The sequence below is a fragment of the Anas platyrhynchos genome, chromosome 29, assembly GCF_047663525.1.
Source record: "Anas platyrhynchos isolate ZD024472 breed Pekin duck chromosome 29, IASCAAS_PekinDuck_T2T, whole genome shotgun sequence".
NCBI classification, from domain to species: Eukaryota; Metazoa; Chordata; class Aves; order Anseriformes; family Anatidae; genus Anas; species Anas platyrhynchos.
Genome location: NC_092615.1, coordinates 2,907,379 through 2,921,871, shown reverse-complemented (window position 1 = coordinate 2,921,871; position 14,493 = coordinate 2,907,379). Strand labels below are relative to the sequence as shown.

At 40.8% G+C, this 14,493-nt stretch overlaps 1 protein-coding gene across 4 annotated transcripts in view; it reads left to right on the top strand.

Moving 5' to 3' along the window:
* KDM4B (lysine demethylase 4B) overlaps positions 1–14,493 on the top strand; it is a 90,373-nt gene that overhangs the window by 13,168 nt on the left and 62,712 nt on the right. For all 4 annotated transcript variants that reach the window (XM_027471888.3, XM_072029090.1, XM_072029088.1 and 1 more), the window contains exons 3-5: positions 1,500–1,675; positions 2,922–3,036; positions 5,120–5,313. In XM_027471888.3, coding sequence (XP_027327689.2) covers positions 1,500–1,675; positions 2,922–3,036; positions 5,120–5,313 — 485 coding nt within the window. The remainder of the gene's footprint in view (positions 1–1,499; positions 1,676–2,921; positions 3,037–5,119; positions 5,314–14,493) is intronic.

The window sequence follows — 14,493 nt, the reverse complement described above, 5'->3', positions numbered from 1 at the left end:
GGTATTCAAAAGCCTTTTTGATCTTCTGGAAATAGTTCTCTGGCCAGCTCTGAAACCTTTTTCTGCCTCTTATTCACATTCATGCCTTTACGCTGAAACCAGTGAAACATTATGAGAACTCTTCTGTGACACTTTTAAATTCCAGTACTTTAAATGCGACTGCGTAGAAGAAAAATAGAACTGATTCGGACTGTTTCTGTGGAAGTGTCATGTTACTCCATAGGCTGAGAGAGCATTTGTTCTGACAAGGTAGTTGTTAAACGTGGTATTTAGCAGAACTTAATAAAGCACAGCAGAGGAGTAAAGCTGTTGGGCATGAAATAATAGTTATTTCTTCTAAAACAGGTCAATTACTGTTTTTATTACAGTTCTAAGTAGAACAGAGTATTGATAAAAAGCTCTCTGTGTAATGTTTCCTTGTCCACTCAAGTGTACTAGCAATTATGTTCTGTGAGTCCGCTAGGGTAGATTATTTTAATAAAGGTTGTTGGTGAATTCCAGATGTTCTAAAGAAATTACTCTACCCGTAGGACTAAATCTCAGCATTTCAAGTTAATTTTTGTGCCTCTACTGCAACTGCAGTTCAGAACTGTTTAGTGGAAGCAGAGCTCATCGTATCCTAAAGGAACCATGCCCACAAAAATCAATAACTTGTCTTCACGTTCCCATAACTTTTTTTTGGTAAATCCTTACACCAAATTAGATTGTAGATTTTTTTATTGTTATTTTTTTCATTCCACATGCCCGCTGAATGTTCTACTGATTGTTCTCTGATCTTGAGCCTAGAATTATTGGCAGCTCTGCTCTTTAAAATTACAGCTTTTTCTTCCAGATTCAGCACTGCTTTGCAGCAGTGTTTTTTCTGGATGTGTTTTCCCCAGTTTTCTTTTGTTCTTCTCTACCCGTTACCCCTGATGTTGGGCCCATGATGTGTCCCCTATAATACAGAAATACCAACAGGAATAATGCAACAGGATCGTGACCCTTCCTAGTTTAAAAATAAACAAACAAACCAGCAACCCTTCAGTGTCAGTGAACTTCTAGGTGGAACAGTGATGTAGACTACTATAAAAGGTTACAGAGTTGTAGAGTTGCAGCATATTAAAGAAGCTGCTTGAGCCTTGATGCAGCTTCATGGAATGGCAGGTAAGAGAGGAATGCTGCTCTGGAAGGAAAGCACGTGCAGTCCTTTTGGCATGCAGTGTATTTCCTTGAAGCAGTTGTGGATCTTTTCTTCATTTGCTGGCCATCTTCTGTGACCCCGTACTGATGGCAGTGCTGGCAGGCAGGCTATGGGCCCTCTAAAACATATCAGCTAGTACTGTACTTCAGCAGTTGCAGAACAGGTGTCTTGTCATATGCGCTCGTTATTTGAGATGCTGCTGTTATCTGATAACATGCAGCAGCAGGGTGAAATACCTTCCATTTAAACGTGTTTTCTGTAGTAAAAATTGTGTTTGCCTGTTGTGAACTTGATTTTTTTTTTTCCTCTCTTACAGGTGATTCCTCCGAAGGAATGGAAGCCGCGAAAAACCTATGATGACATAGATGACATGGTTATCCCAGCTCCCATTCAGCAGGTGGTTACGGGCCAGTCTGGGTTATTTACCCAGTATAACATACAGAAGAAACCAATGACTGTGGGAGAGTACCGGCGTCTGGCTAATAGTGAGAAGTATGTTAGTGTTAAGTATGCTCACCTTGCGAATGGGGGAGTAGTGCAGAAAGCCTGAAAACTAACTGAAAAGAAAATGTCGTCAGCCTTGTTAAATAGGAAGCATTTTGGAGGAAACAAATTTTTCTTGATGGTTGACAGCCAGAATCTCAAACAAGTCATAACTTGATGTGTTTGGTTTATCTTTGATCTTTTTCTGGGGGTTGGTAAATAACGATTCTTTGAAGTCAGTATTTGGCTAAGAATCTGCCTGAAAAGAATGGCTCCGAGAAGAGCTCTTGGTCTGTTAATGGATGTCCTGGGCAATGTGTTCCATTGCTCAGGTACAAATACGAGTATATTTAAGAGCCTGAGCTAATATTAATAGCATGAGTGTTGTCTGAACATGGGAACATTGGGAACACTTCAGTTCGCTGGGACAAGCTAACTGATACAAGCTGCAGATGCATTGTTTTTCCAGAGCTGCTTTCCCAGAGCTCTGGACTACCGTGAGTTTTAACTCAGGCATTACTGATGTCATGCAATCAACTTTGAAATTTGCTAACACAGCCTGTACAAGCACCTTGCCTGTGTTCAGCAAACTGTGATAACTTCACCTCATGCACCATTAGGATGAGGATCTGATGCTTCACTTAAATGCTCATCCTGTTTGTCCGTACGCACGAAGAGGTTTTGTAGAAAGATTTAAAAGGCAGTAAATAACATGACTCTGAGTAGAATTTAAAAATGAGATGCATCTTCAGTAACCTCCTGAGTCTGCCTACTTTCAATATTAGCTTATTTTTACAGCCACTAGGAAATGAAGAGAGAAGAAAAGTTTACTAGTGTAAGTTGCAGGACTGGAAACACAAAGACCTGAGTTCTGTGCTCAGCTATATCCATGCATTATGACATGACCTTAGTTCACCTTACGTTTTTCTTTGCTCTTCCCTCACCCCTTGCTGAATTTAATGCTTTTATGGTATAATAACATAGATAATTTTCCTGTAATGTGTACATTGGTTTGAGATAATTAGATGGAAGATGTTATAAAAACATGCTCCACGTCCAGTTTACTGTGTGCTGTATAGAATCTGCTTCCCAAACTATAGCCTAGCCTTTTTGTAATGTTAACTGGTGGGAAAGGCAATTCCAACTCGGCATCTCACAGTGCTGAGAGATGTACTCTTCTTGGCAGTCGTTTTATGTCTGTGGTGAGTCTTCCTTGGGACTTGTTGCATCCTTACCTCTTCTGTGTTCTTATCAGGTATTGTACTCCACGCCATCAAGATTTTGAAGACTTGGAGCGCAAGTACTGGAAGAATCTCACATTTGTCTCACCAATTTATGGGGCTGATATCAGCGGCTCACTATATGACTCAGTAAGTAAAAGGCTCCTTGTTATTTTTTAATGTGTTCACTGACTTTCCTTTATTGCTCTTAACTTACCAAGGAACAGTAGTTTAGAACTTGCTTGATTTAGCAACTTAAAAAAAAAAGTTAACAACATCTTTATTTTTCCCTCATTAGGAAATTGTGGCTAAACTTTCCACCGCCCTTAGAGGTTCTGGATAAAAGAGGCAATGGAGCCTGTGAAAGCTTAGTTTTACTAGAAAAACGAGGGAAAATGGGATTTGAAAGAGTTCTTAGGAAATGTGGCAGAAAACTGTATAAAACTTGCATAAAAGATTAAAGAAAACTGGACTGGTGATAATGATCAGGGTTTAATGATATTTCCAAGTTTATATGATGGCATGTGGGTAAATTAAAGGTATTCTGCTGGTCCTAATCTCTTTCATGGTAGTTTATTTAAAGAGAGGAAAAAAATAGGGATTTCACCTGTACCTTACAGAGCTGGAAAAGCAGTATTTAAAGGAGTTGGGCCCTTTATCAGATATACTCTTTGTTATCCCTTGTTGCAGTTTTTTGGTAATTGATACAACTAAACTCTTTACATTTGGATTTTTTCTCCGTAGACAGTTACATTAGGACATAACACCTGTGTGCTAATTTATGTTACAATTCAAACTGTTTTGGCTTTTCCTTGGTGAAATTACATCCTTTGTTTAAAGTACTCATAGTGTGATTTCTTCTACTGTAAATGATAAAGGTTGCTCATTTTCTTACTGTGTTTAGGCAGCTAATTTAAAGCTGTGCCCCTCGTCTGTAGTTTTCTTTTGAGTAGAAAGTTGCCTAATTTTTGGACTGTTGTGTGATTGTCCACAGTACAAACTGTGTTGGTGTAAAAGTGTCTTTTTATTATCAATATAGTGTAATAAGGAATTAATTGGAATAAACATAGATTTCCAAGGTTTTCGCAGCCATGGACATCAAAGTTACCCAGTATTTGGTGCTCTGCTGGGAGTAGCACTTTCTTGTCCAAGTGCAAGCTTTAGGAGAAGTAGTTTCTGCACATAGCAAATGTAAGTTGTTTCATTCAGTTAAGCTAAAATTCCTCTAAGCAGAAATTAAATAATTGGATTACTAGTTACATCTAAAGAGCATTTCCTGTTGACCAATTACAGATACTGCTGCAAGCATAGAGGTGTCAGAGTAATGAAAATCATTCTCTGCCCTACTTTTCCTGTCACTTTTCAGTTGCTTCCTTTCTTCAGCCCCTTCTTCTCTCCTCATATTTTTCTTTTTTTTTTTTTTTCTCTTTGAAATTGATTTAGAAAGTTTCAAGATTGAACAGCTTGAGTTTCACTATCTAGCCATTACTCCACCAAAAGGATGAAGCTGGGGTGTGCTTGCATACCTGTCAGTTACTCGCCTGCACGTTAAGTACGATGAGGAAAGGGGTGTAAAGGAGGCTGTTAGTTTCCTTTTGGAGATAGTAACATTCTTTCAGCAATCTGAAGGTTAAAGATTTTTATCAATTCATTTGGCTTTTATATTTCATGTTGAAGTAGAGAAAGCCAGCTACCAGTTTTAGAACACTTCCTATTACTGCTTTTTCTGTTTAAATATTGATAATAACAAAGCTGTCTTCCCTATTCTTTATGTGAAGCACTGAGCTGATGTAGAGTCCTCTGCCACTTTGGCTGCGTTTCAGCCTAGTGTTTCTCATCATCTGATACATGTTTACCAGGTGAAGAGCATGTGGATGGAATATCACTGAGAGAAGTGGTTTTTACCTTTAGTTTATCTTGAGCTTATTAGTAGATCGGTTACTTAATAGTAGAGTATCACGGAGTACAAGTGCCTCTTCAGAGAACACATTTAACTAGTAATCAGTCCCTTTGCCACAAAGTAGTGGTAATGCATCCTTTTCATGGTCATTGATGAACGTTAAAAGTAAGCTTTCTGGCAGCAGGTGAAAATAAATTAATGCAAATACAGGAACCTTCCTGGATAACACTAGGATATCCATGTTTTAAGGTTCTGAAAAGAAGCTGTGGACTGTTGTGGTGCTATAGCAAGTCCTGATATGTACCAGTAAAAAATATTTCTTTTGAATTACAGGATGTGGAAGAATGGAATATTGGCAATCTGAACACCCTCCTAGACATGGTGGAACACGAGTGTGGTATTATTATAGAAGGTGTAAACACTCCGTACCTCTACTTTGGGATGTGGAAGACAACATTTGCTTGGCATACAGAGGACATGGATCTCTACAGTATCAACTACTTGCATTTTGGGGAGCCAAAATCCTGGTAAGTGGCAGAGTCCTGATAGATGCTGACTGTGTACCTTTGCTCTGTACTTGAAGAAAGGGATTTTGCAGTGATCTCCAAGGCTACCCGATTCTGTAAGGCCTACCTAATCTCTCATTTTGTTTTTTTTTCCCTCTCCTACTCTACATTTGAAAGCAATTTTATTTTTTCATTGCTAACTTGGTTGGAAGCCTAATTCCCAACTTTGTAGAAAAGTAGCAGAATTAGAGACACTTGCTGATTAAAACAGATTTCAACGTTTGGTGCTTTTTTGAAAACTAATACATGAGCAAACAATGATAGGAACATATAGGTGCTTCACACTCACTTTAATAGTGGAAGGCTGTTCTTGCATTGTGTTGTTGGCAGGGGACATCTGTCACCTTAAAATTTCCATTGTTTAGATATATAAATACGCTTCCAAATCCAGGGACAAGGTAGGTCCATGTGCTCCTTTTTTAGGGTCAGTTCTTAGAATAACAGTAAGTATTTTTCAACACTGTTGTTGCACAGACTGGTTGGAAATAGCTTTAAACAAAAGTAATCAATAGATGAGGATGAAATTAAGAAGCTAGGAGATCTGGAATAAGTTAACAAGAACCAATATTCTTTTTTTCTCAAGCCTCCCATTTAAAAGTATAACCAGAGAGACTTAGCAACCCAGAAGAGCTCTGCTGAAGATGTTGATGTGACTAATAAATATTGACATTTGCGTGCAAATTAGAGCTTAAATGTCACTGTGAAACTGCTGTCATTGTGCCCTGGCACTGGCAGACAAGATCCTCCCATCTCTCTGCAATATGAGTCCCCAGTGACACCACGTATCTCCAGGCTGTTAGTGCCTGCAGGCACATAAAAGCTACCAACAGCAGAGATGCTATGATGAATGGAGATAGTGTTCTTCCACAGGCTTGAAAAGGGGTGGAAGGAGGGGCTGGATCTGTAACATTCAGCTATAGTCTTAATGTGAACATTTTAAATCTTTCCAACATGTCAGGAAATTTGTTGCCACAGCATTTGTGATTCTTAGTCTCCCTCGTTCGATGCGATTTTGCAGAATCGTTTATGATGCCTCTGTTAAACAAGTTTGATCTCAAGAAACATCTCTCAGGATTATGAATGAAACGTGACATGCTTTCGTTTTAGATACTGTCAAATTTTTTAATTCATCTTTAGAAGCAGTTCATTCAAAATTGTTTTTATTAGGCCCTCATCTCCAGTAGGTGGTGCCACCAGCACACAAGACCCACTTAACTCTCCTTTGCACAGGCGTGGCAGTGACCATCAGCAAAGTCCCCTCTTTAGCGTGGCAGTGTCAGCACACAAGAGTTAACGGCTCTAGGAGTTGTACAGGTGGCTGGCCTTGAGGTTTGCATTAGCATCGTGTGGTCATGGCTGTATCTGACCACTCCTTCTGTGCTCACGTGTTATGAGTTCTGCTCCACCTGTTTTCTGCTTATTTTTTGCTCTGGGCTCAGAACAGAGGGTTCTCTTTCAAAAGCAAAAATAAGAACAGGTTACCTGGAAAAGAGAGGCAGGTCACAATGTGCAAACAATGGCTGCTCTGCTTAGGAACGAACAAGCTCTGGCATTGTGAGCAAAAGTTAGAGGACAGGTACTAAATGAAATGTACACAAAATATTTATGGCCTGAACTACGCTTTTTCTACTTATATCTTAGGATCTTCATGTTGTTGGTGGTGGCTTTTCGTTGTTTTGTTGTTTGGGTTGATTTTTTGAGTTTTGTAAATAACAATATGTGGATAGCAACATATTGTGTCTGTCATAAGGATGATAAACTCATTGTGTGAAGCTGTTGCCTCATCTGTGCAAAGCAGCGTCTTTTCCTTATGTTCATATGCTTTTTTTTTCCTGTGGAAAATACAGATTGCATAGCAGAAAAACAAAGAAAGCCTCCAAGAAGGAAAACCCAAAACACCTGTGTGTAGCATGTTTGTATGAATTAGGGTAAGATTCAGGAAGAATTAGAAATAGTAGATTGAAAATCGGATCTGGCAAATACCAAATCTTAGAAGTTCTTAGTAGCTTTTATTTCTGTCTAATCCTATTGAGGATTTCAGGGGGTATGCTAGGGAACACCTGATATTCCCTAAGAGGGATTTTAGTTGTTGAAAAGTTCAGCCTCTGCTGCTTATAAATGGAGAAAAGAGATCATAAAATCTTCTTGTAAAAGAGCTCAAGTCTTGCTGGTTAAAAATCAAAGCAGGGATGTGCTATGCAATTGGCAGGGGGGTGAGGGGAGGGGAAAGAAGGAACTTTTACCATGCTTAAAAGGAGGGGAGGTTGGGATTTTTTCATCCAGATTTACAGGTCTTTTTATGGTAACAAGTTCTGTAAGCCTTACAGGGTGGGGGAAAAATGAGGATTTTGAGGTTAGGCCATGTTTTGGGTAAAACATTTTCCTGTTCAAGTGAGCTTCTTACATAGATAACTGCATAAGGCAAAAAATAGATGTATTGTGACAGGATGCCATTGCTGGTTTGGCTGGCCTTCTTGCTGTTCCCCGAAGCAGCAGGCAAGAGTATGTCACTTGCCCAAGTCATTTCTTCCTTCTTCTTCACTCTGACAACTTCTGTTAATGAGCTCTTAAGCTCTTCTGTGAAGAAGCATGGGCTTTTGAGGGGTAAATGTGAATACCATTTTGAGCAGACTGGAACTTTCCAGGCACATGAGCAATAGCCCATCTTCTGGATGCGGTTGCAGTGATCCCAAAGGTCAGCTGGGGGAGCTCGTGGACTTCAGCGATGAAATTCCAGTGGTGCAGCCTGGCTTTACTCGGAGATGGCTAAAATGTTAGTTCTGTTTTTTTTCTGGCACTACCACTGTGGAAATTTCCCAGCTTCCTTCATCCTTTTTATAGACTCTTTGACTCTGACAGTGATCATCTTAGAAGCACCTCAGGGAATAGCAGGAGTGTGGAGAGTTACGAAGTCTACCAGTTTGGGGTTGAGCTCTAAAATAAGAGGCAGAGTTATTGTTTGGCTGTCAGAGATTTTTATATAGTGAAACCAAGCACTCCGTATATTGGTAGTATTCTGCCTCAAAATTGTCTGTTCAAAACATAACTCTTTCTTCATGTCCCTCATAAATTATCTTGGGCTACTTTAATTCAGGCTGTGTAACCAGAGCCCTGCTTTGCAGGGTAGCAAGTGGGAGCAGTGAGAAGCCATCAGCTCTGGTTCTTTTTAAAGACAAGGTGAGAAAGGAATAGGGCCTTTTGCAGTTAGTTCCCAGACTTCATCCAAGTGAGTTAGGCAAGAAATGGACATGTTTATTTTTCATGGAAGAGGTGAAGTGCATTCTCAGGGAAGTCTGGATACAGTCAGACCACAAAAAGCCACCTCAGTGGACAAAAGCTGCAAAAGCAATCTCTCTCTTTTGCAGGTCAAGGAGGGTAGTTACTGAAGGATTCTTTTACATATATGTATTTATTTCTGTCTTCAGAATTCTAGGTTATACCTCTTGCAAAACAGGTACTTTGGGGAGTGGGATTAGAGTTGAAATAAATGTTTGTGGTTCAACAACTGAAGATGACTTCTTTGTACAACCTAATGAGCAGCTGCTTGGCCGTACAACTCCTTGATTAATATGTGTCTCTTTCACTGCAGTGAAGTCCTGCTGCCAACACTTTCTTGTGCCATTCCTTTTCCGCGAGCTAAGTAGAACAGACTGTAGCAAAATGAGTTCTCTGCACAGCGTTGTGTTCTTGGGGATGCAGCTTAAAATGTTGTTCGGTGCTAAGTGAAGTACTGCAGCAGTGATGGGGGAGAGGAAAAGGGGTAATGGAAGACAGGTTTTTTTTCCCTGCTTCCAGTATCATTAAATGATTCATCTGTGCTTGTAGATTGAAATTAATTTATTTCTTAAGTTTTGTCTTATACCAAGAAGAATGAACACCATTTGTCTTGAACCAGTATGATTGCTTCTGTGAAGATACCTATACTGGCCCTGTAGGATTCTGCTTGCCTATTATTGAAGTTGATCACCTTTTTGATGCTCTGTTCCTCAAGTGTATCTGGTCTACATTGTAGTCACACTTCCGTTGATTTAACTAGAAGATAAGTCAGATTAGACTGAAGAGGTAATATGGAAGGTGTGGGCACTATCCATCAAATGTGCCATGAATTTGTTGGGAAACTTCATTTTAAGCTTCTCAGGCAGGGAGCTGCCAGATTGAGTCTCTTGCTTGCTTGTTTCTCAAATTATAATAAAATGGCCCTCTCACATTAGTAGTTTAATTACAACCTTTTCATAGTCCGTCTTCATTTTTTTTCCAAAAGTTTGAATGTATTTCATTTTGCAGCCCTATATTAAACCTCTTGTGGTAGGAGTTTTTACTGTATCAATTATACATATTATGTATAATTACCTTGTACATTCATATGCTGAGATCTAAAATAGAGCATATTGTCAAATGACGCTAAGAGAGGACTGATTTTTTATAGTGACAGAAGCAACAAAACTGCATGCCAAGTATAATACTTCATGGTTATTATGGCATTTTATTGAGGAATGCATGCGTCTCAGCCCTTGCTGTTTCAAAAGCGTATTTTTAAACACTGAGATACTCCACCATCATTTCATTTTATTCCATCCCATCTCTACAAAAATGTGTGAGTGCATAGATGTGCGTTGTGGTCTTGCGTATCAGTGATGGAGGTTCTCTTCCTGTGTTAGATGAGGGTTATTGTTTTACACTTCTGAATTGCTGCAGCAGTAGTAATCACACAGATTTAGGGTAACAAAATAAGCCCCATGGTCTAATGCTGCCAAAGCAGCACCAACCAGCACTTCTCACCTTACAGAGTGGTGAGCAGTGCAGCCTCAACTGGTTTCATTTGAGCCTCAGAAAAGCTCTCTTCTTGGACACAGTGGTGCTGAGACCTTTCATGTCCCTTGGCCCTGAGAAGCCAATGCAATGCCAATCTTTGCAGGGCTTGCAGTAGTAAGGAAGTACCCAAGGAAACTGGAAATGCCTGTGATCTCCATGTGAACTTGGTTGAATACACTTAGTACCGTCTCCATCTTGTTTTGTCAACACGATGACAGCTGACCGGGTAATAAGGTCATTTTTCTCCGATTTTTGTGACTGATCTTGCCATATTGCAACAATTTTTGATACATTTTTTTGTAAGTATTAGTGGGATGTTATACTGCAATCTGTCTCTCAGAAACTGCAGGTGTTAAACCAGAGTGACACTGAGGATGGTAATCAATTTCTATAAAATGTCTCTGTTTCCTTATCATGATGGATGTTTAATCCCCCTTTAATTAAGAGAGGGAGCCAGCTTTAGCTTTTAAGTTGTATGGTCTCCTTTCTAAAACGTTCCCTTGTTGAAAGTGGATCATGCCTAATCTGTTTGACTTTGATATCACATAGTACACTTTTGCCAGAACAGCAGTTTATGTGGAATTAAGGACAAATTACCCAAGGAATTTTAAAATAATGTGATTAGTTGAAAGCATTGGTCACTGATAGAATTACATTTTTAAAAACCACTCTAGAATTCTGTGTTGTAAAGGTCTCAACACTGCTTCCTTGAAAGTATGTAGAATTACCTGAAAACTTTGGTTACAGTATTTTAGGATTTTGACCTTCTTTCTTCCTGTTCTCTAGCCATGATGTCTGTGCAGGCCAAGTCTTTCTGTTGGAACTGAGGAAAATGAAAACGAGTCCAGGGGAGGGCTTGTTTGTAGCATCTGCTTTTTAATAAATTCGTAGTATCTCTTACTGATGCCACCAACAACATGGAAATAGCACACTTTCTAAGAGTGATATAATGGGGGAGATCTAAAGCAGAACGTGTTTGTTCCCCTGAGAGTGGATTGTACAAGGAGCCAGCCCTCTTTATTCTTGGCTGATAGCATGTACTAAAGCAGCTGCAGATATGCAAGTGCTGAGCATCTTACTGCTGATTTTATTTTTCATTATTGTCTTAGGGAGCACTGCAGCTGTTGTAGTCAAAATTCCTGTCCTGTCCTCCCTCCAGGACAGAAAACGTTGATCCCTGGAAAACTGTCTTGGGGAAATAAAATGACCTAATGCAGGCACAGAGCTCCACTCTTCCAGGTTCTCTCTTTCTTTTCGATGCAGGACACGGGGTCCTTGTCCCTGTTTCCCCTGTGTGGTGTTCTCCACCATCCTCCTGCTTTAACACGCGCTCACATATGTTGCAGTTTGTTGTGGGCTTCATGTAATCCCATTTAAAGCAGCTGGACTGAGTTTTTGATACCGAATTGTATGGCAGCAGGGGGAAGGGCACTTGTCCCTTGCATCATTTATTGCCTTCTATTACAGTCCCTCAGGGAGCCATTGCACAGGGCGGTTGAATCACTGAATTGATCAGATGTGATTAGAAGTCTGGATTATTGGGATCTCAGTAACCCTCGCACCCTGGAGATCCTGTGAGTTTCTTAAAGGCAGATTAGCAGGAATCACAGAGGCATTTTGCACTTAAGGCAGCTGAGGACTCTGAATTGGTTGAATTGGTACGGTGGCTTTTTTTTTTTTTTTTCCCCTCTCCATACAGAGATTTTTATTTTTATTTTCTGAGTTTTCCTTGCCCCATTTCTTGGCTTTAGGGAATTCAGAACGTTCTGCAGCCTTCTTTCTCCCTCACCTCCCTTGATCTCCAAGGTCTTCAGCCTTCCTTGGGTAGCGTACGAGGCTGGCTTGTTTTTAAATGGGTGTGCACGTTTGCTGTTTGTGCGTTCCACTCCGTGACAGTAGAGATTTATCGGCTTGTTGGGGTGGAATGGGGGAGAAAGGAGAGGCAGAGGAAGGCCATTTGGCAGCAAGGGGCTCCTTGCAGCTCACAAATTTCCTTCCAGCCTCTGCTATCCCATGTAATCTGTTTTACAGCTTTGCAGTTTTGGATTGAAAAAGTAGAATTTATGGTGATGGTTGATTTATAGATTAACTGCAACACCATTTACTCTCTGGCAGATTTGGCAAAGCAAGACCCTTTTCTGTTGATAAAAGGGATAGAGGAAGGAACACTGATATTCATTAAAAGAAATCAAAGGAAAGGGAGATAAAGTATGACCAGGCAGAGCAGCTTTTCACTCTGCTACATCTTCCACAACTGCTAGGTGAACGCTTTGGGTTTCTGCATTGAGAATTTGTGTGCATGTTGATTTTGCTCCGAGATTCATGAAAGGAGTGATATATTGAGATGCAGAGTTGCATCCCCCTGTAATTCACTGATAAATGAGAGCAGTGCAGCAGTGAGTTATTAATACAGCCTTTCAAGCCTCATATACCGCAGTCATTAGTTAATCAATACAAACCTCACTACGCTGCTGATATTCAAACGAGCCTTCCCCCGGGCTCCCCTAGGGCTGAGGGCGCTGTTAGTCCTGGAGGTGGTGCTGTGCCTGAAGGATGATGTAACCCTAACGAAAAAGGGGCCGGTGCTGCTTGGTAGGCTGCTTTACAAGTCCGAGGGATCGGCGTGTGGTGGGGACTGGAGTGTTTTTAATGTAGTTAAGTCACCAAACCAAACTGTACGAAGCACTAGGAGCCCAGGGATGTGTGATGGGGGTTATCTTCCAAATCAGGTGCCTGCAGTTGGAACAGGATTTTTCTTTCTAATGGGCTTGGAGTTTTATTGTGGTGTTATGCTGTTGTAGATCGATTATTAGAAGATAACTTTTCATGATGCAGGGGAGGAGTGGTATTCTGGGCAGGTAGGACTTGCACATTGCCTTTCTGCACTCACTCTCATCTAACACAGAAAATATTGTGAAGGCCACAGCAGACTCAGACTGATGGGATCAGCTGTGTAAACCCTCTGAGGAGGGGCTGTTGCTCTGTAGGAATGGGTGAAGTGACCTCAGCCAGCCGGCTGGCTGTTGGTATCCATTCGCTCTGCTCCTTCCTCTCAGCTCTGTCACATCAGTGCTTTTTCTTCTTCTCCTCCCAGCTGATGTCCTCTGCTCTTTTTACTATTCTTATTCTTGCCTACATCCCCTGCAGAAGATACAGTATTAGTGCACACTCTGATACCATTTGATTTTTCAGTGTATGCATTTTGCACCCATCTCTATTGTGTGCGTTTAGTTTCTTGAAATTAAAAACAAAATTTAAAAACTCCTACAAGTTGGGGTTTGCCTGCTAGTGGTTGTTCTGAGCCTAGCAAAGTGAGGATCCTTCTAATCCATGGCTCATCTTTGTGCTCTTCCGTAATGATCTTGAGAGGTGGTAATGCTGCTTTGTGATCTCATTCTTATTTTTATAGTGGTGTCTTCAAGTGGGCTCCTACTCCAGCATTTAATGCGTGTGCTGCCGCTTCCGCCAGCACTAATAATTCATCACAGCTCAGTAGTCCCAGTCTGGATTGAAAGAAGCGTGCCTTTGATCCAAGAAGGCTCTTGCTGAAACTCATTCTTGCGTTTTGAAAGTGTCTGCTCAAAGCTCAGGCCTGATTTGAAATGAAGATCTATGGAAGTCTGACAGGATCACAGATTGGTTTTAATAACTGAGCCTTTTGAACGGTGCACTCTGCCACTGAGACAAGATGGGAGGGAGATGTGCTTCCATGCTTCACAGAGCTCTTTCAGCATGATCTGACTTGGGCCCTGGGGGAGAACGAGCTTGCAAATTCCAGCTTGGCGTGGCCCTGAAGCGGCTTGGTTCAGAGAAGGAACTAACAGTGGCACTGCAGAGCTTTGTCTGTATTCGTGTTTTGTTAACACATTGGCAGAAATCAGCAGGGATTTTTTTCTTTGCTCAGGAGAGAAAATTGACATTGGGTGACGCCAAGTGCAGTACAAGTGTAGTTTAAAATAACAGAAGCCTATCGTAATGGCAGTACTTAAATAGCACTCTGCGTCGTTGGAGTGCTGTGTGATTGTTAACTAGTTAATGTTCTAAGTAACGTCTGTGCTGGGTTTCTAGCCACTTCATTTCTAACTGGACAACTGACGTGGCAAGGGGGATTGAGCAGACGAAACACAGGAACCTTTACGAGCTGTGTCACTGATCTTTATCAGACCTTAGCTCCAGCACTCCTAGTTCTGATGCTGGTGGAGCACAGGCACTGGCTTCAAAGGCGTTGCTGTGGCTTGTAACAACCTCGTTTGGTGGCTGAGGATCATTACATCTTTGGAATGTTTTCTTCCTCCAAAAGGAAATGTGTGTAGTGGCATTGCATCTCTA